This window comes from Acinonyx jubatus, chromosome D1, assembly GCF_027475565.1.
Source record: "Acinonyx jubatus isolate Ajub_Pintada_27869175 chromosome D1, VMU_Ajub_asm_v1.0, whole genome shotgun sequence".
In the NCBI taxonomy this organism is placed as follows: Eukaryota; Metazoa; Chordata; class Mammalia; order Carnivora; family Felidae; genus Acinonyx; species Acinonyx jubatus.
Genome location: NC_069390.1, coordinates 7,157,656 through 7,185,595, shown reverse-complemented (window position 1 = coordinate 7,185,595; position 27,940 = coordinate 7,157,656). Strand labels below are relative to the sequence as shown.

The 27,940-nt window shown below is 52.8% G+C and overlaps 1 protein-coding gene across 4 annotated transcripts; it reads left to right on the top strand.

The window, feature by feature from the left end:
* Positions 1-129: 129 nt before the first annotated feature.
* On the top strand, positions 130-27,894 carry CAPN1 (calpain 1). 4 transcript variants are annotated; one of them, XM_027045891.2, is made up of 22 exons: positions 130-275; positions 1,737-2,004; positions 2,166-2,235; positions 2,513-2,631; positions 4,377-4,510; positions 4,601-4,769; positions 5,619-5,702; positions 6,056-6,141; positions 6,492-6,566; positions 6,704-6,864; positions 21,280-21,461; positions 22,192-22,203; positions 23,027-23,238; positions 23,335-23,374; positions 23,942-24,007; positions 24,099-24,156; positions 24,831-24,895; positions 25,307-25,375; positions 25,610-25,688; positions 26,276-26,392; positions 26,712-26,770; positions 27,108-27,894. In XM_027045891.2, the coding sequence occupies exons 2-22, from the start codon at positions 1,738-1,740 to the stop codon at positions 27,132-27,134; spliced, it is 2,151 nt and encodes a 716-aa protein (XP_026901692.1). In that variant the 5' UTR covers positions 130-275; position 1,737; the 3' UTR covers positions 27,135-27,894. The 4 variants fall into 4 exon arrangements, with proteins under 4 accessions (XP_026901692.1, XP_026901689.1, XP_026901691.1 ...); XM_027045888.2 differs by lacking the exon at positions 130-275 and adding an exon at positions 562-913; XM_027045890.2 differs by lacking the exon at positions 130-275 and adding an exon at positions 963-1,114.
* The last annotated feature ends 46 nt before the right edge of the window (positions 27,895-27,940 follow it).

The window sequence follows — 27,940 nt, the reverse complement described above, 5'->3', positions numbered from 1 at the left end:
ACACTCCACTTGGGGTGGAAGACTGCTCAGATCTGTACAAAAGAAGGAGGCTGCAAGGGAGTGGGACGGAGGGGGCAAGAGAGGTCAGTGCGAAGCCCGGGGCTGGGGGAACGCCGCTAGTCCTCCTCCCTCCTTCGGTCTTCTGGCTTCCCCAACTTCTCCCGGCGCAGCTCTGCGGGCGGGAGGCGGGATCTCCCGGCCTTGGGTGGGCCTGGCGACCGGCTCGCAGCCTCTGCCGCCCCCTCCTGGGGGAGGCGGCACAAGGGCGCTCCCAGGTGGGTGGGCCGAGGGCCTGGGGGCGAGGGCAGGGACGCCCACCCCTCGCAGGGTCCGGGCTCCGGAGACCCCAGAGCGCGCGACAGAGACGGGTGCCCGCAGCGGCTCACCTCCGTGCCCTTCGCGGCGCAAACGGGAAACCGAGGCCGAGAGGGGCAAGGACTCGCCCAGGGTCGCGCGACGGGGGTGCGGTGGGGGCGGGGAGCCGGGGTGGGGGGGCCCGGCCGCCGACGGCCGAGCGTCCACCCGCAGGCGAGCGCCCTGCCCGGCCCCTCCTTGGAGCGGCTGCTGCCGCCGCCGGGGGTAATCTCGGCTGGGCGCTGGGGGCCGGGGGCCGGGGCGGGGGCGGAGGCGGCCCGGGGAGGCCTGAGGGGCAGGGAATGCCCTCCGGGGGCGCCGCGTGGGGTGGGGCCGCCCGGCCCTGCAACTCGAGCCGCTGCCCCGGGTTAAAAATACCCCCGGCCCTGCCCTCCCCGCACCCCTCCCCCTCCCCCGCAGTGCCCTTCCGTCTGGGCGCCGGCGGCCCCTCCCGGGGGACAACTCCGCCTTTTACTAATTTGTCCTCTCGCGGAGCTGGCCGCCGAGGGAGGGGCGGGGAGACACCGCTAGAGAGATAGTCGCAGAAGGTGGCGGAGAGGTAAGGAAGAGCGGAGAGGAAGCGGGGGTCGGAGCCCGGGAGGGGAAGGAGAAGGAGGAGGAGGGAGGGGGAGAGGAGGGCGGAGGAGCAGCGGGAGGAGGGCGGGGAGGAGCGCTCTTCCTGGTTGGGCCCTGCCCTGAGCCGCCACCCGGGAAGGCAGCCGCGGGGACCGCTGCGATCCCCCAAACACTGCTCCCCCAGGTAAGGAGCTGCATGGCCGGGCCGGGATTCCCCGACCCTTGGCCACTGCGGCCGGCCGAGGGGCTGCCCCTACCCCGGGGCCTTCTGCGTGCCTGGGACAGGGGCGGGGGCTGGGGAAAGCCGCACAGCCCGGGCCACCGGCCCAGCCTGCGCTCATCACTGTCTTCAGGGTCTGAGCTGGGGGAAGGCCAGAGGGGAAGGGGTCCAGCAGCCCTGAGCACCCAGCCTGCCTCAGGGGTCTGGGGACTGGGTCCCTGGCTGCCCGAGGTTCTCAGCCTCCAAGCCAGGGAAAGGGGCCAGCGCCTAGGAGCTTGGCTGTTTGGGGAGGGGGTTACCGTGTTATTATCTCCAGGCTCTGCCCTGCCCCACCTGGCTGGCTGGCCACAGCACTGCAGGCCCAGGACAATGGGAGTCTGGGAAGGGAGAGGTGGTAGCCTTGGGGGGGGGGGGGGTGTAGGGAGGTGGTGGCCAGCACACCTAGGGGCAGAGAAGCCCCTCTGCTGGATGCTGGGAGCATAGAGAGGTGGGGAAACCCCAGGTTTGGAAAGGAAGGGTGGGTGGGGGACCAGAGGCAGGAGCCCTGGGAAGGCCTGGGTTCTGAGCAGGCTGGTCTGTCCTGCAGGATGGCCGAGGAAATCATCACCCCGGTGTACTGCACGGGGGTGTCTGCACAAGTGCAGAAGCAGCGGGCCAAGGAGCTGGGCCTTGGCCGCCATGAAAATGCCATCAAGTACATGGGCCAGGATTATGAGCAGCTGCGGGCTCACTGTCTGCAGAGTGGGGTCCTCTTTCGTGATGAGGCCTTCCCCCCAGTGCCCCAGAGCCTGGGCTACAAGGACCTGGGCCCCAACTCCTCCAAAACCTATGGCATCAAGTGGAAGCGTCCCACGGTGAGAGGGACCACCACCCTGGGTGGGACTCAGTTTACCCCCATCCTGGGTGAGGAGTGGGAACAGGACTCCAGGTCCTTGGTGGGGAGTGGGGTCTGGAGTGGCTGGGTTCCAGTGTCTAGGAGGGCTGGCCCAGAGACAGGACTCTGGGTCTCTTGCAGGAGCTGCTCTCAAACCCCCAGTTCATTGTGGATGGAGCCACACGCACAGACATCTGCCAGGGAGCACTGGGTAGGCCCTGGGCGGGGGGGGGGTGGGTTCTGGGTGTTTTTTCCATAATAGTTCCCCATGCCTGCTCCTTCCGGCTCTGCCCTAACCCCTCCCTCCTGCAAGCTCAGACAGGCTCTGGCTATCAGTGCTGGGCTGGTTTGCCTAGATTCCTGGGTCTCTTCTGTAAGTCGAGGGACCCGGCACCCAGGGAATCCCAGTTTCTCCCCAGCATGGGCCCTCGTGCATCACTGGGAGCAGATTGGCAGAGCAGGTCTGATGTGGGTCCCTCCCATCCCAGGGGACTGTTGGCTCCTGGCTGCCATTGCCTCCCTCACCCTTAATGACACGCTTCTGCATCGAGTGGTTCCACATGGCCAAAGCTTCCAGAATGGCTATGCCGGCATCTTTCATTTCCAGGTGAGGAGCCCCGAATCCACGGGGGACCAGGGCGTGGGGGAAGGAGGGGTAGCAGGCACCGGAGGAGGTGAGGACCGGTGACGCACAGCAGTCTGCAGGTTAGGTGGCTTAAGTCCACACCCTGTGGGGGCCAGTCCTTCCTCTAGAAAGAATTTGACCTCCTGATACTATCTCAGATCTGTCATGTGTGAAACGATTGGGCAGGGCAGGTATTTCAGCTGGCAGTTTCCCTGTGCGGTTTCCCAAGTGCTTGGAGGGATAGAGAGATCTCTGTGTTATATCCTGTGGGACAAATCCTTTTCCTCCACAGGGCCTCAGTTTCCCCATCTGAAAAATAAATAACGTTCCACGGGGAGAAACGGAACAGCACATGTGGCCGTTCCACCCAAGACGTAAACGTCTGCACCCACCCACCCCCACCTCCTCTTGTGACTTTGGCAGTCTCCAGCCTCTGACAGAGCCCTGCAGAAAAGAAAGACAGGATTTAAGTCTGTTTAAACCAGTTATTCCTTTCTTGCACACAGGACCCATTTCTCAAGTGACACTAAGGAATTCTCAGTCAGCTGATGGTGGGAGACACACACCTCCGGGAATCCTGGATTAGACCCTCTGGCCCTGGTGGCCCCAGCCCTGCCCTCAGGACTCCTGGGTGCCCTCCCCTTACACCTAGTCAGGGAGTCCCTTACCCTATTCCGAGCAGACCAGCCTACAGGACCCACGGTGCCATCTACTTAGGTCAAGTGCTGCACCTGCTCCCCGAGCTGGTATGCAGGGGTGTGGCCTCGCTGCCCCTTCCTCCGCCCCCTTCCCTCACTCCTCTAATCGGCTCCTCCTCAACCTCTTGACTGGCCCGTTCAACACTCCCCCTACAACCCTCACTACTGGGGTCCACCTCCTCCCTTTGTCCCATTGTTCTGCCCTCCTTCCCGCCTCCCTAGCCCTTGGCCGCTTCTGCCCCAGGGTCCTGACTCCTCTGGGCTCTGGGAAACCCGTCTCTCTGGCCATCCCTGAAGCAAACTCATGATTGCGGGAACGTCACCCATCTTGTGGTCTAGATGCCACATTTTTGATCTACACTCAATTTACACGTTCACCCCTTCCCCCCATACACACACACACACACACACACACACACACACACACACACACTTCCGGACCTAGCTTGGGGAGAGGAGAGATAGGGGGCTGGTTCCATGGAAGCCAGGTCCCCAGGGCTTTCCAACCTCTCCATACCTGACAAAGCACCTTGGTCTGTTTCAAAAATATCAGTAGTGCTGCCCTAAAAGCTTTACCTTTGTGATCGCGTTTAGTGTTCCCTTGAGGATGGCCCTGCTGTTCCCTTTAAAAAAAAAATTTTTTTTTTTAGTGTTTATTTATTTTTGACAGAGAGAGAGAGAGACAGAGCATGAGCGGGGAGGGGCAAAGAGAGAGGGAGACACAGAATCCAAAGCAGGCTCCAGGCTCCCAGCTGTGAGCACAGAGCCTGACGCAGGGTCGAACTTACAGACCGGGAGATCATGACCAGAGCCCAGGTCGGACGCTCAATGCTCAACTGACGGAGCCACCCAGGCGCCCCCCTGCCGTTCCCTTTTATGGATAGGGAAACTGAGGCTCAGAGAGGATAACTTGTTCAGGATCCTGGATCTAGAGACAGTCACGTCTCTAGTAAATGGCAGAGTTGAGACTTGAGCCGCGGCCTGGGAGATCCCAAAGCAGGTGTTCACTGTGCTCTCCCCCCCCTCCAGCTGTGGCAGTTTGGGGAATGGGTAGATGTGGTCGTGGATGACCTACTGCCCATCAAGGACGGGAAGCTGGTGTTTGTGCACTCCGCCCAAGGCAATGAGTTCTGGAGCGCCCTGCTCGAGAAGGCCTATGCCAAGTGAGTGGGGGCCCGGGGCAGGGCTCCAGGCATCCCTGGGGTCTAGGGTCTCGTTTGATGTCAGAGTGCTGACCTGGGGCTGCCCTGCAGGGTGAATGGCAGCTACGAGGCCCTCTCCGGGGGCAGCACTTCGGAGGGCTTTGAGGACTTCACAGGCGGAGTCACCGAGTGGTATGAGCTGCGCAAGGCACCCAGCGACCTCTACCAGATCATCCTCAAGGCGCTCGAGCGAGGTTCCCTCCTGGGCTGCTCCATCGACGTGAGTGCACCCAGCCCTGCCCCTCGCGCCCTGACCTGTGACCAGTCTCCTCCTGCAGCCTGGCCTCATCCCTTGTCCCGGGCTTGGCTCCAGACCCTGTCCTTCACCCCACACCGTCTCTGGATGCTCCCCCGGCCTTATCCATCCCTCCGGTCCCATCTGCCTCCGTTGTGTCTGGCGTCATCCCTGCCCCCCAAACCTCAGACCTCAGCTTGCCTTCCCGCCCTCCCGCTGCTTGTTCCTGTCATCTAATGCTGTGCCCATCCGCTGTCCAGCTCACCAGCCTCCAACTTCAGCTCTTTCCTAGCCTCCGCTCCCGCCCAACCTCCTTCACCCTCTTTGCTGCTGTTCTGTTCCCACGACTCACCCTTGATCTCAGCCTCCTCCCCCTACATCACTGCATCCTCGACTCTAACCCCGTTCCCACCTTCCACCTTTCCCCAGTCCCGGCTGCCTCTAGCCTGTCCTCACCCCCTCCTCCACCTCACTGCATCCCTCCTCGTGAGGGCCTTGGGGCTCTGGGGGAGCTATGGCGACTGTACGTGTGTGGACACGCGTGTTTGCACGGAGTCCGGTCAGCTCTGGCCAAAGCAGTGTCAGTGGGTGCCCAGGTCCCCTACCGGCAGTAATGTGGACGGAGTGCCCAGGCGGCCCCTCTTCTAGGGGCACCGTGTGAGGGGCTATTAGGCGGAGTCAGGGTCCCTGCCTGCCACTCCCAATAGCTGTCGTATGTGTGTGGGGAACATTCAAGACCCGTGAGTGTTTGGCACTCACCTCCTGACTGGGGATGGGGACGCCAGCCTGGTCCCCGGAACCTGGCCCCTGACCACAGCACGTGTGTCTCTACAGATCTCCAGTGTCCTGGACATGGAGGCCATCACCTTCAAGAAGCTGGTGAAGGGCCACGCCTACTCTGTGACGGGGGCCAAGCAGGTACCACCGCACGTGGGGGCTGTCCCTGCAGGGTGGTTCCTGCCCCCTTGCTTGCCTTTGCCTGTCTGGCCTGTGACCAGGGCTGTGGGAGGGGCTGGCTCTTCCTCTGACCTCCTGGAGCATCTTATTTGTCTCTTGGGGCCACTCGTCCCGAGATGTTTATCTTACCCTGCCCTGATTTTCTGTAGTCTTGTGCGTAGCTGCCTCCCTCCATGGTAAGTTCCTAGAGAAAGGGCTGTACTTTCCCTGGCGTGGTGCTGGGTACCCAGCGGGGCTCCTGAGAGTGAGGTGGCAGGCAGGGGTGTTTAAAGTGCGTGCCAGAAGCAGGTGCTGACGGGAGCTCTGGGGCACAGGTGAACTACCAGGGCCAGATGGTGAGCCTGATCCGGATGCGGAATCCCTGGGGCGAGGTGGAGTGGACGGGAGCCTGGAGCGACGGGTGAGGGGCAGAGGACGCTGGCCGGGGAGGCTGGGGAAGGCTGGTCAGTGCCACTGGCATTTCTGCTGGGGCTCTGCTTGGGATTGAACGGGGGTGGGGGGGGGTGGGGAGGGGTGGCATCTCCATGTTACCGGGTCTGGGGGGCTGTCCCGACAAAGCTCAGGCCCAACCGGCCACCGCACCCAGCCTGTGAGCATCCTCAGAGCTGGCCATGACAAGACAACCCCTGGGATGGGATCTCGGGCTTGACCATGCGGAGGTCTTCTGACCTGGGCTGAGAGCACAGGCCCCAGGAACAGGCCGGCGGGTCAGTTCCCACCAGCCCCGGGCAGCACCCTTCTCCCCACCAGCTCCTCGGAGTGGAACAACGTGGACCCTTACGAGCGGGAGCAGCTCCGGATCAAGATGGAGGATGGAGAGTTCTGGTGAGCGCCCCCCCTCCTTCGTCTGGTCCCTCTCGGGGCCTGGCGCCCCAGCTCCCAAGCTGCACAAGGTCCGCATGTGCCTCCTCCCTGGGTGCCCTGGCTGGGGACCATGGCTCATCCCTGCACCGTGACCCCAGGATGTCCTTCCGAGACTTCTTGCGTGAGTTCTCCCGCCTGGAGATCTGCAACCTGACGCCCGACGCGCTCAAGAGCCGGTCCATCCGCAAATGGAACACCACGCTGTACGAGGGCACCTGGCGGCGGGGGAGCACCGCGGGGGGCTGCCGGAACTACCCAGGTGATCTGACCTCGCGGCCAGCAGGGCGCACAGGGGCAGGGAGCACGGGTGGCAGTCGGGCCCTGCTGCCTCTCGGCTCGAGGGCCTCGCCCACCGCAGGTCCCCTGGCTGGGCCTCAGTTTCCTCGTTTGTAAGATAGCATGAGATAGATTGTGCTGGGCTCTGGGATTTGCTTTGAGACCTACAGTGTTGAATGTACTTGTAAATTCTGAAGAGCCATGCTGGATTCACCATCCTAGGGCCTGAGCCCAGGGAGTTAACAAGTGGAGAAGCCTGTTGCCATCCAGCCACTTTTCTGTCACTCCTCATTCTGGAACCTTCTCTCCTGGCCCACTGTCTTCCTCCCTGGGCCTCCATCACCTTTGCCTGGGCTTCTGAATCTATGTGGGTGACTTGGTCCACGGCCTGGCCTCTCTATTCTTTCCCGTCTTGACCTGCAGTGGCCTTTTTTTCTTCCACCTTAGTTCAGCCACCCCCTGAGACACCGGGGAGCCCAGCCACACCTTCCGGTCTGACCTCTGCCTTCACCCGTTCAGCTCCCTTATCCTGCAGCCCTCAGCGGCGTTTTATTATCTGGTCCGTTAAAGCCACTGTTGTGGTGTCCTTTGTCTCCCGTCTTATCTTCTCATCAGGTTAGCTTCGTTGTTGTAATCTTGTCCCTGCAAACACTGTGGCTCCTGCCTTGTAGCTCCCTCTGCTCCTCCCCCGCCTCCCCCGGCACAACCAGAGTCCTAACTGAGCCCCCTTCATCAGCTTCAGGACCACCGACTGTGGCTGCAGAGAAAATCACACACCCGGGGCTGCACCTGCCCTGTGAATTCACGGCCACAAATCCCAGATGACCACCTTTCGTGGTCCCCAACAAGTCCACTGCTGATGAGTAACGTTCCCATGCCCTCAAACTGGCCTCCGTGGTTCCTCCCATCTGTGGACTCGGCCTTGTACTTCACTGGAAGATAGCTGTCTTCACGCAGGGCACCTCCTGGATTCGGCCCGCCTGTCTCAGCCTGTGCCTGTCATTACTGCCTTCCCGACTGTGACAGTGGCAGAACTGTCCATGCTCATGGGGACCACGCCCAGCCCTGCTCTTGCTCGTGTTCTCCCATGTGTCTGGAAGCCTTTGGCTCCTTTATCCTTCACTTCTTGCTCCTGGGTCATTATGGAGAATCTCCTGGCTTAGAGCAATCCTCTTTTTGACCCCACTTTCCTACCCATTTCTGGGCTCCCCTTCGAGGCAACAATGTCCAGCTTGCCACCCTCCTGCGTTTCCTTTCCCACTCCCACCTCACGTTGTAACCCACGCCCGTCCAGCTTCCGTCCTCACCACGCTACTGTCACTGCTGGTTTGAAGGCCACCGGAGCCTTTGTCTTTGCCAAACCCACCTCCGCTCTGTTCTCATGTCCTGCGTTCTCCACCTTCCCAGCATGGCTCACAGCCCCGTTTTGGTCTTCTTCTCCCTCATGGGGATCCAATTTCAGCTTTTCCTCAACTAGAAGACCACTGTTCCCTGCATCATTTAGTGCGAAATCTGTCCTTTCCTCGCTGTCCTGGAGTGACAGCTGTGTCCTGTAGCTCCCGTGTATTGTGTGGCTCTGTTTCCGGGCTCACCATTCCATCCCTCGGTCTGTCCCTCCGGCTGATAGCACGTTGGTTTCATTGCTACAGATTTATAGCTTTTGGGCAGGGTGAATGCCTTCAAGAGTCTCTTAGCTATTCTCGCCCTTTGTTTCCCTGTGTGAATTTTAGAATCAGCTACCAGGTCGTACAAAGAATCCTTTTTGAGACTTTAATTTGAATTGCACTGAATCTATAGATCGATTTGGGGAGAAAGGACATCTTTCTGGTGTTGAGTCTTCTTATGTAAGAATGTGGTATATCTCTTTCTTTATTTTGGTCTTCAATGTCTCTCAATAACGTTTTATAATTTCTATTTAAAGGTTTTGAGATTTATTACTAGATACTGTATCATTTTGTTGCTATTATATTAATAATATTTAAAAATGTAATGTTTATTTTTTGAGAGAGAGAGAGAGAGAGAGAGAGAGAGAGTGGGGGAGGGGCAGAGAAAGCGGGAGACACAGAATCTGAAGCAGGCTCCAGGCTCCCACCTGTCAGCACAGAGTTTGACACGGGGCTTGAACCCACGAACCGTGAGATCATGAACTGAAGTCAGACACTTAACCAGCTGAGCCACCCAGGCACCCCAGTGTTTATTTATTTTTGAGAGAGAGAGAGAGAGAGAGCACAAGCAGGTGAGGGGCAGAGCGAGAGGGAGACACAGAATCCAAAGCAGGCTCCAGGCTCTGAGCTGTCAGCACAGAGCCCAACGTGGGGCTCGAACCCATGAGCTGTGAGATCATGACCTGAGCTGAAGTTGGATGCTTAACCTTAAGACTGAGTCACCTAGGCGCCCCAGTATCTCTTTTTAAAATTACATCTCCCGTGTAATAGTGGCTGATAAACAGTAACATGCAGTTGACCTTTTAAATGTATTTTGTATCCAGCAAACTTGTTAAACTATAATTAATTTTACTGATTTATCTATAGATCCTTTTTGATTTTCTAATTGCAAATAATGATAAATTTGTTCGTTTCCAATTCTTGTAACTCGCACACTCCACCCATTTTACTGAGCCAGCCAGGCGCCCCCTCCCCCCACCCCACCCCTTAGCCCTTTCATAAAGGGCAACATTTTACTACTGGATGTTTACTACAGATTTTATCCCTAAAGTTTTTTCTGTTCTAGTTTTTTTGTAGATGCCTTTATCATGTTAATGAGGTTTAATGTTATTAAATGCTTTTAGGTGTATTTATTATTGTAATATGCTTCTTATCTCTTAAAACGGTAAATTACGTTAATCACTTTCCTAATATTAAATCAACCTTACATTCCCGAGTGAAAAAACAACAACGCGGTCATGACATAGTTTTTTAAACTGTAGTTTTACATCCAAGTTCACAAATGAGATTTGCCCATAATTTTCCTTTCTCATACTGACCTTGTCTAGTTTTGGTACGGGTACTATATTTGGCTCAGAAGGTGAACTGGGAAGTGATCTTCTTCTATTTTCTGGAAGAGTTGCATAAGATGGGATGATTTGTTGCTTAAATGTTTGGTAGACTTGATCTTTAAAGCTATTAGCCCTGCTCTGTTCTTGGCGTGAAAATTAACATTTTGATACTGATCTTTAATGGTTATAGGATTATTCAGGTCCTTTATTTCTTCTTGAACCTATTTTGACCAAGTTGTGTTTTCTAGGAGTTTATTTATCCTTTGCCTCTGTTTTCAAAATTATTAGCATAAAGGTATTAATATATTCCGATACCTCTTCTGTAATGATGTCCTCTCTAATTTATAGTATTATTTATTTGCACTTCCCTTTTTTTTATATATATATTTTTAACGTTTATTTTTGAGAGAGGCAGAGAGACAGAATGCAAGCAGGGTAGGGGACAGAGAGAGAGGGAGAGACAGAATCTGAAGCAGGCACCAGGCTCTGAGCTGTCAGCACAGAGTCTGATGGGGGGCTTGAACTCACGGACTGCGAGATCATGACCTGAGCCTGAGTCGGTTGCTTAACCGACTGAGCCACCCAGGTGCCCCTGCACTTTCTTTCATCTTTATTAATTCTGTGAGAGGTTTGTTGGTATTATGCTTAAAGAAATGACTTTTGACTGTTGATCTTTGTATAGTATTATTTTCTTTTTTTTATGTTTATTTATTTTGGTGGGGGGTGATTGCGATCAGGGAAGGGGCAGAGAGTGAGGGAGAGAGAGAATCCCAAGCAGGCTCTGCCCTGTCAGCATAGAGCCTGATGCGCGGCTGGAACTCAGGAACCTGTGAGATCAGGACCTGAGCTGAAATCAAGAGTCAAACACTTAATGGGCTGAGCTACCCAGGTGCCCCTATAGTATTATTTTCATATGACTGATCTTTGCTTTTCTATTCATTATTTCATTGCTTTGCTTTCTTTAGATTTATTTTTAGACCTTATTTTATGACTTCTTAAATTAGTGGCTTATTTCACTAATTTCGATTATTTTTTTCTTTGTAAACACCTGAGGTGATTCATTTCCCTTCCAAGTGCATCTTTGAGTCACACAATTTTGATAATGTTTTGAATAACTGGTATAATATGCTATAAAATTCCCACTTTTAATGTATACAATTCAGTGGGTTTTGGTATACTGGTAGTGTTGTGCAATTACCATCACTAATGCCAGAACATTCTCACTACTCCCAAGAGAAACCTTGTATCCATGAGCAGTCACTCCCTATCTCCCAATCTCCCCCTAAACCCCTGGCAAACACTAATCTACATTTTTTTTTATCTCTAGATTCGCCTCTTCTAGACTTTTCTTATAAATGGGATCATACAACATGTGTGGCCTTTTGTGCTTCTTTCTTTATTGTAATGTTTTCAAAATCTGTCCATCTTGTAATGTGTGTCAGGACTTGATTTCAATTTTAGGGCTGAATAATATTCCACGATTTGGAGATACCACATTTTGCTTATTCATTCATCAGTTGACGGACATTTAGATTGTTTCTAGTTTTGGGGTATTATGAGTAGGAATGCTGTGAACATTCATATACCTGTATTTGTGTGAGCAAAATTTCTCTTGGGTCTCTAAGTAGGAGCAAAATTGTTGGGATCCATGGTAACTCCCATGTTTAACTTTCTGAGGAACTACCAACTGTTTTCCAAAGTGACAGCACCATTTTACGTTCCCGCTAGCAATGTGTGAGTTCCAACTTCTCCGCATCCTTGTCAACACTTGCTGTTAGCCATCCTGGTGGGTATGAAATGGTATCTCATTGATGATGTGCATTTCCCTAATGACGAATGATGTTGATAAGAATATCTTTTTATGTAATTATTGGGCACTTACATATATATTTCAGAGTTTCTATTCCAGTAGTTTGCCCATTTTTAGATTGGGTTGTCTTTTTTTTTTTTTTAATTCATTTTGAGAGAGAAAAAGCAAGAAAGAGAGATTACGGGGTAGGGGCAGAGAGACAGGGAGAGAGAGAGGATCCCAAGCAGGCTCTGTGCTGTCAAGGCAGAAGTCTACGTGGGGTTCCATCCCACGAACTTAGAGATCATGACCTGAGCTGAAATGAAGAATTGGACACTTAACCGACTGAGCCACCAGGCACACTGAGTTGTGTTTTTTATACATTCTGGATATGACTTTGAGATTGATGATTTGCATATAATTTCTTCTATTCTGTGGATGTCTTCATTTTCTTGATAATGTCCTTTGAAGCATGGAAATTTTTAATGGTGATGATGCCCAATTTTCAATTTTTTCTTTTGTTGCTCATGGTTTTGGTGTCATATCTGAGAATCTATTGTCAAACCCAAGACCATGAAGATTTATCCTTGTGTTTTCTTCTGAGAGTGTTACAGTGTTAACTCTCATATTTAGATTGTTCATCCATTTCAAGTTAATTTTTGTATAGGCATACCTCAGAGATAAATACTGTGGGTTCATTTCCTGACCACCAAGTAAAGTAATTATCACAATAAAGTGAGTTAAGTGAATATTTTGGTTTCCCAGTGCCTATATTATATGTATGCTATACTGTATTCTATTAAGTGTGCAATAGCATTATAACGTCTTAAAAAAAATTGTATACATCCTTGATTTAAAAATACTTTATTGGTGGGGTGCCGATGCAGAGCTCAAACCCACAAAGCCATGAGATCATGATCTGAGCTGAAACCAAGAGTTGGATGCTTAACTGACTGAGCCACCCAGGCGCCCCTAAATCACAAATGTTCTTAATGGCATCTACAATGGTGAATCCTTTCCAGAAGGTTTTCAATTAATTTTGCCAGGATCCATTGGAGGAATCCTCTTCCTCACAAGATGTATTTGTTTTTTTCTTTTTTCTTTTTAAAATTTTTTTTAATGTTTATTATTGAGAGACAGAGAGACACAGAGCGTGAGCAGGGGAAGGGTAGAGAGAGGGGGAGACATAGAATCTGAAGTAGGCTCCAGGCTCTGAGCTGTCAGCACAGAGCCTGACGCGGGGCTCGAACTCACAAACTGCGAGGTCATGACCTGGGCTGAAGTCGGTCACTTAACCAACTGAGCCACCCAGGCGCCCCAAGATGTATTTCTTAAGTGGTAAGACTTGAAAGTTGCAAGTACTCCTTGATCCAGGGGATGCAGGGCGGGTGCTATGTTAACAAGCATGAAAACAACATTAATCTTGTTCTGTCTCCATTGGAGCTCTTGGGTTACCAGGTGCATTGTCAGTGAGCAGGTCATATTTTGAAAGGAATCTTTTTCTAAGCAGTGGGTCTCAACAGTGGTCTTAAAATGCCCAGTAAACCATGTTGTAAACAGGTGTGCTGTCGTGTAGGCTTTGTTGTTCCCTAAAGAGCACAGGCAGAGTAGATTTGGCAAAATTCTAAATAGCCCTAGGATTTTTGGAATGGTAAATGAGCATCGCCTTCAACCTAAAGTTACCAGCTACACTAGCCCCTGATTAGAGAGAGTCAGCCTGTCCTTTGAAGCTTTGAAACCAGGCATTGGGTTCTCTCTAGTGATGAAAGTTCTGGACGGCATCTTCTTCTGATACAAGGCTGCATCGTCTACATTGAAACTCTGCTGTTTAGGGCAGCTGCCGTCCCTAATTACCTTAGCGAGCTCTTTTGGTAATTTGCTGCAGCTTCTGCACAGGACTTGCTGCTTCCCCCTGCACTTTCATGTTACGGAGTTGGCTTCTTTCCTTAAACTTCACGAACCGGCCTCTGCTACCTTCACACGTTAATTCTGCAGCTTCCTCACCTCACGCGACCTTCATGGAATTGGAGACAATGAAGGCTTTGCACTGGATTAGGCTTTTGCTTTGGGAATGTTGGGGCTGGTGTGATCTTCCATCCAGACCACTAAAACTTTTCCATATCAGCAGTAAAGCTGTCTCACTTTCTTAGCATGTGTGTTCACTGGAGTAACGTTTTCAGTTTCCTCCAAGATTTTTTTCCTTTGCACTCACAGCTTGCAGTTTGATGCGAGAGGCCTAGGCTTCTGCTTATCTTGACTTTTGATAAGCCTCATCATTTCTAGCTTTTGATTTGAAAGTGAAAGACAGCACTCTTTCATTGGAACACTCAGAGACCTTTGTAGGGTTATTAATTGGCCTCGTTCCAAGATTTTTGTATCTCCAGGAATAGCGAGGCTCCGGAAGAAGGAGGAAGATGGGGGAATGGCTGGCTGGTGGGTGGAACAGTCAGAATGCACACAGCAGTTTTCTAAGTTTGCTGTCTGACGTGGGTGTGATTTTTGGTGCCCCCAGACAAGCACAGTAGCGATGTAAAAGATCACTGGTGTGAGATAGGTGCCCAACTTCATTCTTTTGCATGTGGAAATTCATTGTTTCCGTATCATCAGTTGAAAAGACTATTCTTTCCCCATCGAATGGTCTTGGCACCCATGTCAAAAATCAGTTGGCCATTGATGTCTGGGTTTATTTTTGGACTCTCAGTTCTTTTAGTCTGTATGTCTATTTTTATGCAAGTACCACACTGTTGTAATTACTGTAGCTTTGCAGTAAGGTTTGAAATCAGAAAGTGCGAGTCTCCCAACTTTTGGGTTTTTTTCATAATCTTTTGGCTTCCGGGACCCTTATAATTCCATATGAATCTGAGGATATGCTTTCCACCTCTGTGAAAAGGCTGCTGGAATTTTAATAAAGATGGCATTGAATCTGCAGATCACTTCAGGTAATGTTGACATCATAATACTACTAAGTTTTCCGATCCATGAACATGGGATGTCTTTTTATTTTTTCGTGTCTTTAATTTCTTTCAGCAACGTTTTGCAGTTTTCGGTGTTCAGTCTTTCAACTCCTTTATTAAATTTATACCTAGATATTTTATTTTTTTGGATACTATTGTAAAGGAATTGTTTCCGTAATTTACTTTTTCAGTTGTTCATTGCTGGTATATGGAAAAACAACTGATTTTTATGTCTTGGTCTTGTAACCTGCAACTTTGCTGTATTTGTTATTAGTTCTAGTAACTTTTTTGTGGACTCTGTTTTTCTACCTACAGGATCATGTCGTTTGCAGTTAGAGATAGTTTTCTTTTTCCTTTCCAATTTGAATACCTTTTTTCTTTTCCTTGACTAATTCATCTAGCTAGAACTTCCCATACAATGGTTGTGTAGCAACGATGTAAGCAAGCATCTTGTTCCTGATCTTAGGGTGAAAGCTTCAGTCTTTCGCCACTGAATATGATATTAGCTGGTTTTTCCGTAAACACTCTTTGTCATATTGAGGACATTCCCTTTTATTCTTAGTTTTCTGAATGTTTTTATCATGAACATGTGTTGGACTTTGTGAAATGCCTTTCTGCATCAATTAAGATGATCATGGGGTACCTGAGTGGCTTAGTTGGTTAAGCTCTTGATTTAGGCTCAGGTCATGATCTCACAATTCGTGGGTTCAAGCCCTGCTTCGGGTTTGGTGTGGACAGTGAGGAACCTGCTTGGGATTCTCTTAATCCCTCTCTCTGCCTCACCCCTGTGCGTGCTGTCTCTCTCTCTCTCTCTCAAAATAAATAAACTTTAAAATATATTTAAAAAAAAAACATGATCATGTAGGTTTTTCCCCTTTTTCTATTAATGTGGCTTATTACATTGATTGACTTTATGTTGAACTATCCTTCATTCCTGGGATAAATCCTATTTTGTTGCATCTCGTCCTTTTAATATACTGTTGGACTTGATTTGCTAGTATTTTGTTGAGGATTTTTATGTTGATATTTATAAGTGATATCGTCCTGTAATTTTCTCATGATGTCTTTATTTGGTGGGCTTTGGTATCAAGATAGATAGTGTTGGCTTCATAGAATGAGTTAGTTTGTCAAAAAGAAATGATAATGTAAATGAGAAAACGGGTGCCTGGGTGGCTCAGTCGGTTGGGTGGCCGACTTTGGCTCATGCTTTGTGGGTTTGAGCCCCGCATCAGGCTCTGGGCTGACAGCTCGGAGCCTGGGGCCTGCTTCAGATTCTGTGCCTCCCTCTCTCCCTGCCCCTCCCCTGCTCATGCTCTCTCTCTCTCTCTCTCTCGAAAACTAAATAAACATTTAAAAAATGCAAAAATATGAGAAATCACACAGAATGGTAATTAAAACAGTATGTACCTATGTTAGAAAAGAAAGATCTCAAATCAACAACCTGATCGTCTACCTTAAGAATGTAGTAAAGGGTCAAACGAAACCCAAAGCAAACAGAAGAATGGAAATAATAAAGATTAAAGTACACATAAATGAAACAGAAAATGGAGAAACAATGGAGAAAATCAACGAGACCAACAGTCAGTCCTTAGACGAGCTCAGCAAAATTGTAAAATCTTTAACCAAAGTAAACAAGAAAAAAAGAAGACTCAGATTACTAAAATCAGGACTTAAAGAGAGACCATCATTATCAAACTAACAAAAATAAATGGATTATAAGAAAGTACTGTGAACCATTGTGTGCCAACCAATGAGCTAACCTAGGTGAAACGGACAAATTCCTGGAAAGAAACAAGCTACCGAGACCAACTTAAGAAAAAGAAAAAATCTGGATAGACCTGTAACAATTAAGAGTGAATTAATAACCAAACGTCCCAGTTATAACCTGCTAGTTACCGTTTTATTGTTGGTTTCTAACTTGATTTCCTTGTAGTCAGAAAACACGGTCTTATGAGATCACAGCTTTGAAATAAACAGAAGCTGGTGCTACGGCCCAGCGCGTGTTCACATGTTCTCAGAAGACTGGTTCACGCTTTTGTGTGTGTGTCTTATATGCCAAGCACTCCCCTAAATATTTTAAGTATGATAACTTGTTTAACTTTCACACCGACCCTGTGAGGCTGGCACTATTATGATACCTGTTTTACAGGCAAAGAAAGTGAGGCACTGATAAGTGACGGAGCTGGGATTCGAACAGAGGCATCGCAGCCCTACAGTCTGTTCTCTCGAACGATCCGAGTGTCACGCAATTCTGAGTGTTAGGGGGAATGTTTTATAATTGTCCGTCAGATCACACTTAATATTTGGTCGGCTTAGTCTGTCAGTTACTGGAAGAGGGAAGATAAAGTCACACACCATGCTGACGTTTTTGCTAGTTTCTCCCTTTATATCTGTCATTTTGCTTTACAGATTTTGCGTTATGATATTAGCTGCATCAAGCTTAGACTTGTTATAAGTTCCTAGTGAGTCAGACCTGTTTTGTTGTTGTTATTTAATGGCTGCCTTCTCCGGGTGTAATTCTTTAACTTCCTAGTCCCTCTCAGTCGCTGTCACTATAGCTGTTCCAATGTTCTTTCCGCTAGTATTTTTGTGGTATATTTTGTTATACTTTTTGATGTCCAATCTTTCTATAGCTCAGTGTTTTGGTGGTTATCTCTTGTAAACAGCACGCCACTGGCTTTTTGATCATCCGGTTTGAAACATTTTGCCCTTGGATTGGAAAGTTTAGTCCATTGACATTCATGGTGATTGCTGATGACTTTGTATTTATTTCAGCAGACTTCCTGTGCGTTTTCTGTTTGTCCCTCCTGCTATGCCTTATTTTGGATTGAGTTCTCTTGCTTTTCTCTCTACCAGTTTTCCCGTCTCTGGGTTTGGAGGACCGAGGTGTTTGCTCCGTATCATTATTTGATACAGCCCATATTCACCGGCTCACCCATAGAAGAACAGTATTTATTGCTCACCATTTCCACAACTTTTATCTGAGCTCATTTTCCATCTGCCTAAAACATAAGCCTTCGTATTCCTCCTTCTCCTTCCCCTCCACCTCCTTCCCCCTCTTCTCCTTCTATAAACTCTCTCCACTCTTCTGAAAATACCTCTGCAGCGTGCTCATTCTTGACAATTCTCTGAACACAAAATTCTGGATTGCATTCCTTTTAGCCCATTGGAAGTACCGTTACTCTTCACTCTGCTTCTCTGGTTGCTCTGTGAGCCGAGACTCTGTCTCCCACGCCTCTGTGATGCTTTGTCTTTTCTGTTTTAAGATTGTTCATCTTTTTTTTTTTTTTTTTAACATTTATTTATTTTTGAGAGACAGAGTCAGACAGAACGTGTGCAGGGGAGGGGCAGAGAGAGAGGGAGACACAGAATCTGAAACAGGCTCCAGGCTCTGAGCTGTCAGCACAGAGCCTGATGCAGGGCTCGAACCCACGGACCGTGAGATCATGACCTGAGCCGAAGTCGACGCTTAACCGACCAAGCCACCCAGGCGTCCCAAGATTGTTCATCTTTGAGGGGCACCTGAGTGGCTCAGTCGGTTAAGCATCCGACTTCGGCTCAGGTCATGATCTCATGGTTCTTGGGTTCGAGCCCCGCGTCGGGCTCCGTGCTGACAGCTCAGAGCCTGAAGTCTGCTTCGGATTCTGTGTCTCCTTCTCTCTCTGCCCCTCCCCTGCACACGTTCTGTCTGACTCTGTCTCTCAGAAATAAATAAATGTAAAAAAAAAAAAAAAATTTTTTTTTTAAAAAAAGGTTGTTCATCTTTGATATTCCATAATTTCACCAAGATGTATTGAGGTGTGGATTTCTTTTTATTCTGCTTTGGATTCACTGGGCTCCCTGGGCCTGCAGGTTGATGTATTTCAACAATTCTAGAAAATTCTTAGCCATGGTCTTTTAGAATAACAGCTCCTTCTTACACTCTTCATTTTTTTCTTTTAGAATTCTAATCAAACGTAAGCTGGAACTCCTCAATCATCTAGTCTCTTACCATTGGTCAAATTTGCCGTCTCCTAATTTCCTTGCATTGCCTTCTGCTTCTGGGTAGTTCCTTCCGATCCATTCTCAATTCACGAGTTGTCTTTTTTGCTGTGTGAAATCTGGTGGTTAATCCTTCTAACAAGTACTTAGTTTTATTAAAAAAATTAATGTGTAGAAGTTCTAGTGGCTCGTTTCAAATCTGTTTATTCTTGCTCATATTCCCAGGCTTCTCATTTATTTCTTTAAATATAATAAACCCAGTCTTTTATATTCTGGCATCTGATTATTTCAATATTTTAAGTCTCAGAGGGTTGGTGTTTTGGTCCATTGTGGCTGCTGGTTCTCACTTACTCATGCCTTCTTTCCTTGTGAGATTTTTGTCTCCTTTGGCCTAGAAGTTCATCTGTGGGAGTTCTTTGAGTCCTTGGGTGAAGTTAGGTTCTTCCGGTGTTTCCATCAGTCACCTGGGATGACTCTTTGAATCCCAGGACACTTTTAAAAATAAATTATCTCCTGAAGGTTTCCTTGACTTCACAGGCAGAACGAATTGAAACTGGGGGCGCGTGGGTGGCTCAGTCGGTTAAGCGTCCAACTTCAGCTCAGGTCATGATGTTCTGGCTCACGAGTTCGAGCCCCGCGTTGGGCTGTGTGCTGACGACTTGAAACCTGGAGCCTGCTTTGGATTCTGTGTCTCCCTCGCTCTCTGCTCCTCCCCCACTCACGCTCTGTGTCTCTCTCCTTCAAAACTAAATAAACATTTTTGAAAGATTTAAAAAAGGGGCGCCTAGGTGGCTCGGTCGGTTAAGCATCCGACTTCAGCTCAGGTCATGATCCCACAGTTCGTGGGTTCGAGCCCCGCATCGGGCTCTGTGATGATAACTCAGAGCCTGGAAGCCTGCTTTGGATTCTGTGTGTCTCTCTCTGCCCCTCTCCCACTTGTGCTCTGTCTGTCTGTCTCTCTTTCAAAAATAAACATTAAAAAATTTTTTTTAATTAAAGAAAAGAAGGAACAAATTGAAACTGCAAGATCACGTGAAGGCTTGTGGTTATAAATTCTTGGGGAGAATTTTTTTTTTCCTTCCTCCCAGTGGGGTTTATTTTTCTTTCCTACGTATGCTGTTGGCATTCCTCATAGGGGTCCCAGTTTTATTGAAAAGATCTCCTGCTAGATTTTGTCTCCTGTCCCTGTACCCAGGGCTCAGGGTCTCCAGGAGTCTGCAGGAGTCCTTCGGCATTATTTACCTCGCGGGGCTCCTAGTGGCCGTGTTTTAAAAAAGGCTTTATTGAGTTATCACTCACATACGGTCCAGTTCACCAACTTAAAAGTGGAAAATTCAGTGTGGTTTTCATATATTCACAAAGTTGTGCGTCTATCAGCACATCAATTCTAGAGCATTTTTATTACCCCAAAAAGAAACCGTCCACCCTACATCTGTCACTCCTGACCCCTCCTCCTCACTCCCAGGTAACCGCCAGCCTCCTCTCTGTGTCTGTGGATCTGCCCGTTCATAGGCTTATCTGTGTTAGAGCCCATATCGGTACTGTCTTTTTGTTGCCGAATAATATTCCATTGTTTGGTTACACCACGTTTTTAAAAATCCATTTCTCCGCTGATGGATGGTTTGGGTCACTTCTACCATTCGGGTATTACAAATAATGCCACCGTGAACATTTACATCCACGTTTTTGTGTGGATGTACGTTTTCGTACATTGCAGTGTTGAATATCATTGCAGGGTCATAGGATAATTCTGTGTGTAACCATGTAAGGAAGTGCCAGACTGTTTTCCGAAGTGGCGGCCCCGTGTTACATTCCCACCAGCAGTGTGTGAAGTTCTGATTTCTCCACATTCCCGGCTAACACTTGATATCTGTCATTTTGGTTAATGTCAACTTGGGGGGGGAGGGGGAGGGGAATGCTGTGGCTTATTAGTGCCTCTAAAAAGCCGCTTTGCTTACTGTGTCCAGCACCTGGTTGTTTTCGGGGGTCGTGGGCAACTGAGTCACCAGACTGCCAGAGACGCAAGTCTCTGTCACCCTTTGCAGCCGAGTGGCCTCCTATCAGACCCTGCCTTGTCTTTTTCTCTCCTAAGTCATCGTCCACACAGCAGCTCCAGCTACCTTTGCAAATCCGAATCCATTCATGCCTCTCCTGGTGCAAGCCTGTTGGGGCGTGGGGAGGGCCTTTTGCCCTTTGATTCAAACCACCCTCCTCACTGCCCACCCGGCTCCCACCGACCTTTGCCACTGTCCACATTTCCCGTGCTCGCCGGAGCTGGATGCTGCATTAGACACCGGCTGTCTCCCTCGTGTGGGTCCTTGTTTCTCCCTCCTGCTTCCCAGTGTCTTCCCAGGGCTTCTCCTTCAGATCTCACTCAAATGTTACCTCCTCAAAGACGCCTTCCCTGACCGACTCCCAGCTCCAGCTTGCTTACTCTTTGTAATTGTTCTCATAAGTGCCCCGACTTGCTCAGACTTGGCCTCCCCTCCTGGAATGTGAGCTCATGAGGGCAGGGACCGCGTGTGCCCCCCACTGCCCGTCTGTCACACGGCGGACACTTAGTAATAATACCTGTTGGACGAATGAACCAAGGGACACGTGGGGGAGGGGAAGCCTGGAGGCGGGGACCACTCTGCTCTGCGCCCCCCCTGACCCGTCCCGCCAACCCACCTCCTACAGCCACCTTCTGGGTCAATCCCCAGTTCAAGATCCGACTGGAGGAGACGGACGACGCGGACGACGACTACTACGGGGGTCGAGAATCAGGCTGCAGCTTCGTGCTAGCCCTCATGCAGAAGCACCGCCGCCGCGAGCGCCGCTTTGGCCGCGACATGGAGACCATCGGCTTCGCGGTCTACGAGGTGAGCGGGTCACACGATCACGCCGAACCGGCATAGAATGCCGGCCTCCCGGCGCACCGTGGGCGAGCCCCACCAGGGGGCGCCAGAGGACACTGCCGCCACAGTCCTGAGGCAGGTGGCCCTGGCCACTGTCCCCCGGAGGCGCCTGCTGTGGCCGCCCTTGGGCCAAGGGTTCTGGCTTAGCTGACGACTGTGACGTAGCTTCTGGGGGACAGACTTTGGCTCGGCCTCAGAAAGAAGTGGGCAAGTGGGCGGCCCTGGAGGAGTAGTGAGCTCCCTGTCTTAGAAGTATATAAGCAGAGACTGGCCTGGGAGGGCTCTGCTTCACTCACTGTGTTCAACACAGAAACTTCTGCACCTTCCTGGCAGGGAAAGTGAACTGCTACAGTCTCGGCCCAGGCCCGGAGCTCCTGACAGCAAACTGGTGGGGACTCTGATGTCCTTGGCCTGTAGGACATTGCAGTTGGCCGCTCTGGGGGCTGTGCTGGGTCCGTCTCAGAGCCAAGGCCCAGGGTGTTCCAGGGGTGAAGAGGACCTTGCCCGGGGCCCTTTCCTGAGGTCCTGAGGTGCCTCTCTGGCGTGAAGACAGGTCTGGGCGGCCAGTGGCCCCGAGCCCTGCCTCCCTGTCTCCTCAGATCCCGTGATTCTTAAGAACTCAGGGCCTCTGTCCAGCACACGCTGCGCCTGTAGGCCAAGCACACATCTCTAACTTCTTCCGTCTCTCTGGCAGGTTCCTCCGGAGGTAGGTGACATCTGACACCTGGATTTACATACCCCTGAACACACAAGGCCTGTTGGTGCCCAGAGGGGAGCAAGATGGCAGCAAGCCCACACGTAGAGAGTTAAGAAGTCACCTCGTTTTACTGTTCGCGAACTGTCTTCCCACCCCCACCCGAAGGGGGCCGATGTTGCTGTCCCAGGGGGTCAGGACAGGTAGTAAGTGAGAAAGCTGGGTCTGAACCCCGGCCCTCAGAGTCCCGCCCAACACGCACACATGAGGCTCTTTCCGCCTTACTGTTTCCGCTGAGTTAGTGCCGGCGGAGGATGCCTCGGGCATCGGTTAGGAGCAGGGCGGTGGACAGGCTGAATATTCTGCACCCTCGAGCGAGTGGCTTAAGCTTAGGCCTCGGTGTCAGTATCTGTAAAATGGGCACAGGGCGCCGCCTCACGGGGCTGTCGTGAGCTTTGAATGAGGCGCCCCGTGGAGGGTACCCCGCGGTGTCTGACTTGGGGGACGCTCTGGGTAACGATAGCGGGAATGTTATTTCGCCGGAGTCCTAGTGTTCACGTTCACCTCCTAGTGTTCACGTTCACCTCCAGAGTATGTCCTCACCTCCGCCCTGTGCGGTAGGCAGCGTTGTCTCCTCCATCTTGCGGATGGGGAAACTGAGACAAGATGATCTGGCGGGGCCGTGCAGCCCGAGGGCGACCGGGCCGAGACCAGCCTGCCAGCCGCTCGGCTGGGGCCCGGGGCCTGCGGCCCGGGTGTGTGGTGTGCGGGCAGCTCCCCGAGGGCGGGCTGAGCGGCCGGCTGCAGCCCTCACCCCCTCCTCCCCTCCCGCCAGCTGGTGGGCCAGCCGGCCGTGCACCTGAAGCGGGACTTCTTCCTGGCCAACTCGTCGCGGGCGCGCTCGGAGCAGTTCATCAACCTGCGGGAGGTCAGCACCCGCTTCCGCTTGCCGCCCGGGGAGTACGTGGTGGTGCCCTCCACCTTCGAGCCCAACAAGGAGGGCGACTTCGTGCTACGCTTCTTCTCGGAGAAGAAGGCCGGGACCGAGTGAGTAGAAGGCCCCTCCCCGGTGCTCACTCCCCGCCCCCGGGGCCCCCCTGCACCCCCACCCTGACTGGCCCCTCTGTCCTTCCACCTCTGCAGGGAGCTGGACGACCAGATCCAGGCCAATCTCCCTGATGAGGTACGTGCCCTGCCCGCCGCCCCTCCCACCGCCCAGGTGCCTTCCTCCTCTGCCTCACCCCTTCACCCTGGGCGTATCACGGGGACCTGGGTGTCCTGGCTTCTGGGAGCCCCCCCGGCAGAAACCTTAGGGGTAATACCAATCCCTCATCTGCCCAGCACTTTACGGTTTTGCAGAGGGCTTGGTGATAATAGTGACGCGAGGTCCTTGAGCTCTCGCTGGTCTCTGCCGGCTCTGTGCTGAGCCCTTTACCCCGTTGCCTCCACAACAACCCTGTCCGGGTGAGGCCACCATCTCCCCTTTCAGCGAGAAAGTCAAGTTCGGGGAGGTTAAGGAACTTGCCCAAAGCCTCCCCCCGCCATCCCGGAGCTGAACTGCACTCTCCTCAGGCCGCAGAGCCCTGGGCAGGGGGAGAGTGATTCCCACTTTACTGGTGACAAGAGGGAGGCTCAGAGACACGAGGAGGCAGGCGTATGGTGATGAGTGGTCCCGGCCTCGCCCCAGCTGCTGCGCATGCGGGGGCCTGGCCGGAGCGAGCCTCACCTGCTCTCCCCCTTCTCCATCTAGCAAGTGCTCTCAGAAGAGGAGATTGATGAGAACTTCAAGGCCCTCTTCAGGCAGCTGGCAGGGGAGGTAGGCAGGGTGTGCTGGAGCGGAGGGCGGGGAGGGGGGCGCAGGGGCGCAGCGTTTCTCCAGGGTGGGTGCCTCCTCCCTCTTCCCCCAGGACATGGAGATCAGCGTCAAGGAACTGCGGACCATCCTCAACAGGATCATCAGCAAACGTGAGTGTCCCTTGGTCTTCATGGGCAGGGGAAGCCCCCACTGCCTTTCTGAGCCCTGCTCACCCCCATTTTCCTCCCAAACTCCTTGCACCATCTTGCCGGACCCCATTCTCCATGCCCAAGTGCCGTGACCTGGTGTCTTAGAAGCCGAGCTGGTGACAGCACCGTAGGAGCAAGGAACAGGCCTCCCCTTCCTCTGGAAGATACGCCCCAGGGCCAGGCCGAGGGGCTGCCTGCAGATCGGGGCTGGCTTCACTCCCCCGCGTGCGCAGCTCTAGGCAGCCCCGCCCCCCAACCTTCCCTTTGCCCCTGCCTCTGACCTCCATCTATGCTGTTCCCTCAGCCCAGACCCCTCTCCTCTTGTCCCCCTTCGGGGCCTGCGGCCAACCTCACCCCCGCCCTGGCCGCCTTGGCCTCACGTTTCTACTGCGTGTCTCCCACTTTGGTGTAGCACTGATCTCCTTTCATTCTTGGTTCTTCGTGGTGTAGACACTGGCTCGGTTGCTAAAGTACTTGACACTGTGCCGATAAAAGTGACCTGACGCACCCACTCTGCTAGGCTTTGCACACCAGGTGTCAGGAATCGAACTTCCCTGGTCCCCATCCCGCCCAGTGCCCCGGGGGCAGGCCCCGGAAGCCTGCTGCTTGAGGTGTTGGAACCGATTTTCTTGCAGACAAGGACCTGCGGACAAAAGGCTTCAGCCTGGAGTCGTGCCGCAGCATGGTGAACCTCATGGACGTATCTTTTGCTTTCGTTTCGTGAGGCTGCTTTGGTGTGGGGGACATGGTGGGGAAGGACGCCCTGTGACCTTTCCCGGAACAGTGCAGAGAAAGGGACAAAGCTCTGTGGAGTGTAGAGGGACCAGTCCTTTTCCCAGGCCATTTCCCCATGATTGGGGGGGGGGGGGGGGTGGGGATATGGGGGGAGGGGCAACTGAGGCACAGGCTTTGTGTTGAGTGAGAGGTAGAGCAGGGCCTGGGTCCTTGAGTCACCTTAAGGCTGGTGCTGTTGGCACCCCTCCTTGTCCAACCCACCTGGCCCTGTGGGCGCCTGCCCTTCCCCCTCCCCTCGTCTTGCTGTCAGTCTCCCCTTCTCCCCATTGTTCCCTCACCCTGTGCGGGTTTAAGCTTCCTAACGGTAGCCCCCCAGCGGGACGGCAACGGGAAGCTGGGCCTGGTGGAGTTCAACATCCTGTGGAACCGCATCCGGAATTACCTGGTAGGTGGTCCCTCCCTCCTGTGCGGCCTCAGTCCCAGGAGGGGTCTGCTGCGGGCTCCCAGACGGGCTGCGTGGTCTAGGCCCTCCGCCCTGGGTCTGCCGCTCCAGACCCCAGCCCCCGGCCCACCTTTCGGGTCTTTGCCCTCCACCCGCAGCAGCCCCCCACCCTGGGGTGGGCCGGAAGGGTTGGGTGCCTCCCTCGGCCTGGCCCTCACCCTCTGTTCCCCACTCTAGTCCATCTTCCGGAAGTTTGACTTGGACAAGTCGGGCAGCATGAGTGCCTACGAGATGCGGATGGCCATCGAGTCTGCGGGTAAGGCCTGTCCCCAGGCAGACGGCCCAAGGCTGATTGCCTGTCGGCGGCTACCCAGAGTGGCGGCCCGCGGCACCGGCCCTGTCCCCGGGGTGGAGATGGTGATGGTGTGGCGGTAACAGCCATCTCCTGCCTTCTTACTGAACTACTGAGCTAAGTGCTTTATCAGCGCTTCCTTGTGTCCTCACTGTGGCCTAACGGGGATAAGGTCTTTTACTGTCTCCATTGCGCCCGGAGAAAAGCACGATTGGGGACAGTGACTGGCCTGCGGCCACACAGCCAAGGAGAAGTGGAGCTGGGCTCCAGAGCCTCCAGTGAGAGAGGTGCGGGCCTCATCTTCACAGTCCCGTGTCAGGATGAGGCCAGGGCACTCGGCACAAACAAAACTGGACCCCTGGGCCCTCCTTGGCCGCTGATTCCCTGGGGCGGTCTGGGCTCCCGCTCCCTCGGACTGGCACTTGCTTGCCCAGCACCCCCCGCCCCCCGCACCCAGCTCCTGGCCCTACTCAGGTGGGCTCACCCTGCCCAGGCCCCAGCCCCCCTCCCTGGCCCTGCTTCCCTGGCCTTTACGCACTCTCCTGGGCCAGGCTTCAAGCTCAACAAGAAGCTGTATGAACTCATTATCACCCGCTACTCGGAGCCCGACCTGGCCGTGGACTTTGACAACTTCGTGTGCTGCCTGGTGCGGCTGGAGACCATGTTCCGTGAGTGTCTTCGTCTGGCTCCTGCCTCTGGTTCTGTCTCCCATAAGTTGATGGGAATGACAGCTACAGATGGGACCTATGTGCCATGGCGTGTCCCAGAGAGGCGAAGTACCTGGGAACCTGAAGGCCGAGTCGGGAGACTGGGGGGGGGGGGAAGGCAGTAGGGGAGGGGGAGGACAGCAGAGAGAGCTGCTTCCCAGTGTGACAGGTGAGGGCTTGGGGTGCCGTGGGGACGTGGGGGGGAGGGGCAGGCGGCAGGGTGGTCCTGCATGAATGTCCCACTGATTTCTAATGCCAAAACGTCTTCTTTTGAACGTAGGGTTTTTCAAAACTCTGGACACAGATCTCGACGGGGTGGTGACCTTTGACTTGTTTAAGGTGGGAGCTTCCCTTGGCCGTGGCGGGGGAGGGTATTCGGGTGGTGATGCTTTCTACCCACCTGGGGCAGGAACTTGTGGCCTCAGAACCAGACCCAAAGGGCAGGCCTCTGGAAGGAAGGATGGATGGGATGGGATGGGGGTGTCTGGGTCTTGGGAAGGGAGGTGGGGGGCATGCTCCTGGAGGTCTTCGTGGGTGCCTGTGCCCTGGTCTCCCAGGGGTAGAGGAGGTAAGAAAGTGCCCCTCCCCAGAGACGGTGGCCCCTGGGCTAGGAGGCTGGACTGGGCGTTTCTGCTGTCCCTGGCTGACCTCTCTCTCTGCCCTCCTCTGCCGGCAGTGGTTACAGCTGACCATGTTTGCATGAGGCAGGGGCTCCGGTCCCCTTGCCGTGCTCCTCTCCCTCGTCTGCCAAGCCATGCCTTCCCGCCATGCCGCACCGGGCCACACCAGCTGCAAGTGCCTTCCTTGGAGCAGGAGGCGGCCTTGTCCTCCTGTCCCCTCACCTCCCAGCTGCCACGGTTCCTCTGCTCTGCGCAGAGCCGTGTGGCCTTCCCTGCCTTCGCCAGTCATGGGCTCAGATGGACTCCCCCCGCTCCTCCCGTCGCCAAACGAGGAAGGCCACTTTCGCTTGTTCCTGCCTCAGGATGAGGCTGCCAGGGGAGCTGACGGCCCCCCGGCCTCCGAGCATCCTGACGTGTCCTCTCCCCTCGCTGCAGCCAGAGGGCACCCACCCAGCCTACCCAGCGGCCTCACCTGCAGACTTTACACCATAACCACTAACTCTGCACAGTCTGCCGTCTAGATGTGCGGAAGCCCTTCCCAGCCGAGGCCTCTTCCTGGGGCTGGGAATGCCTGTTCTCCCCCGTGCAGAAGCCAGTGCCCCTCACCTCCGTGGCCTGCCCCCCAGCCCTGCCCCACCTGCCGACCAGGAGTCACCTGGACTGAGGGGTGGTCAGGCGCTCCCTCCCTCGCTCCCTCCTTTTTTATATCGGTGATTTTAAAGGGGACTCTTCAGGGACCGGTGTACCAGTAACGGGGGTGCCAGAGGCACCTGGGTGTGGGGTGGGGGTGGGGTCTCGGGTTTCCATGCAGAGAGACCCCAAACAATAAAGGAAAAGGCCCCACATCTGTCTCTGGAGTGTGCTTCTGTCCAAACCTGCTGCCCAGGAA

What these genes read in the sequence shown, in the direction of transcription:
- CAPN1 (XM_027045891.2), top strand. Translation starts at nt 1,738, where the DNA reads ATGGCCGAGGAAATCATCACCCCGGTGTACTGCACGGGGGTGTCTGCA. An exon ending in GCATGGTGAACCTCATGGAC is followed by an intron (nt 24,896 to 25,306) that starts GTATCTTTTGCT and finishes GTAGCCCCCCAG; the next exon opens with CGGGACGGCAACGGGAAGCT. An exon ending in ACCGCATCCGGAATTACCTG is followed by an intron (nt 25,376 to 25,609) that starts GTAGGTGGTCCC and finishes TCCCCACTCTAG; the next exon opens with TCCATCTTCCGGAAGTTTGA.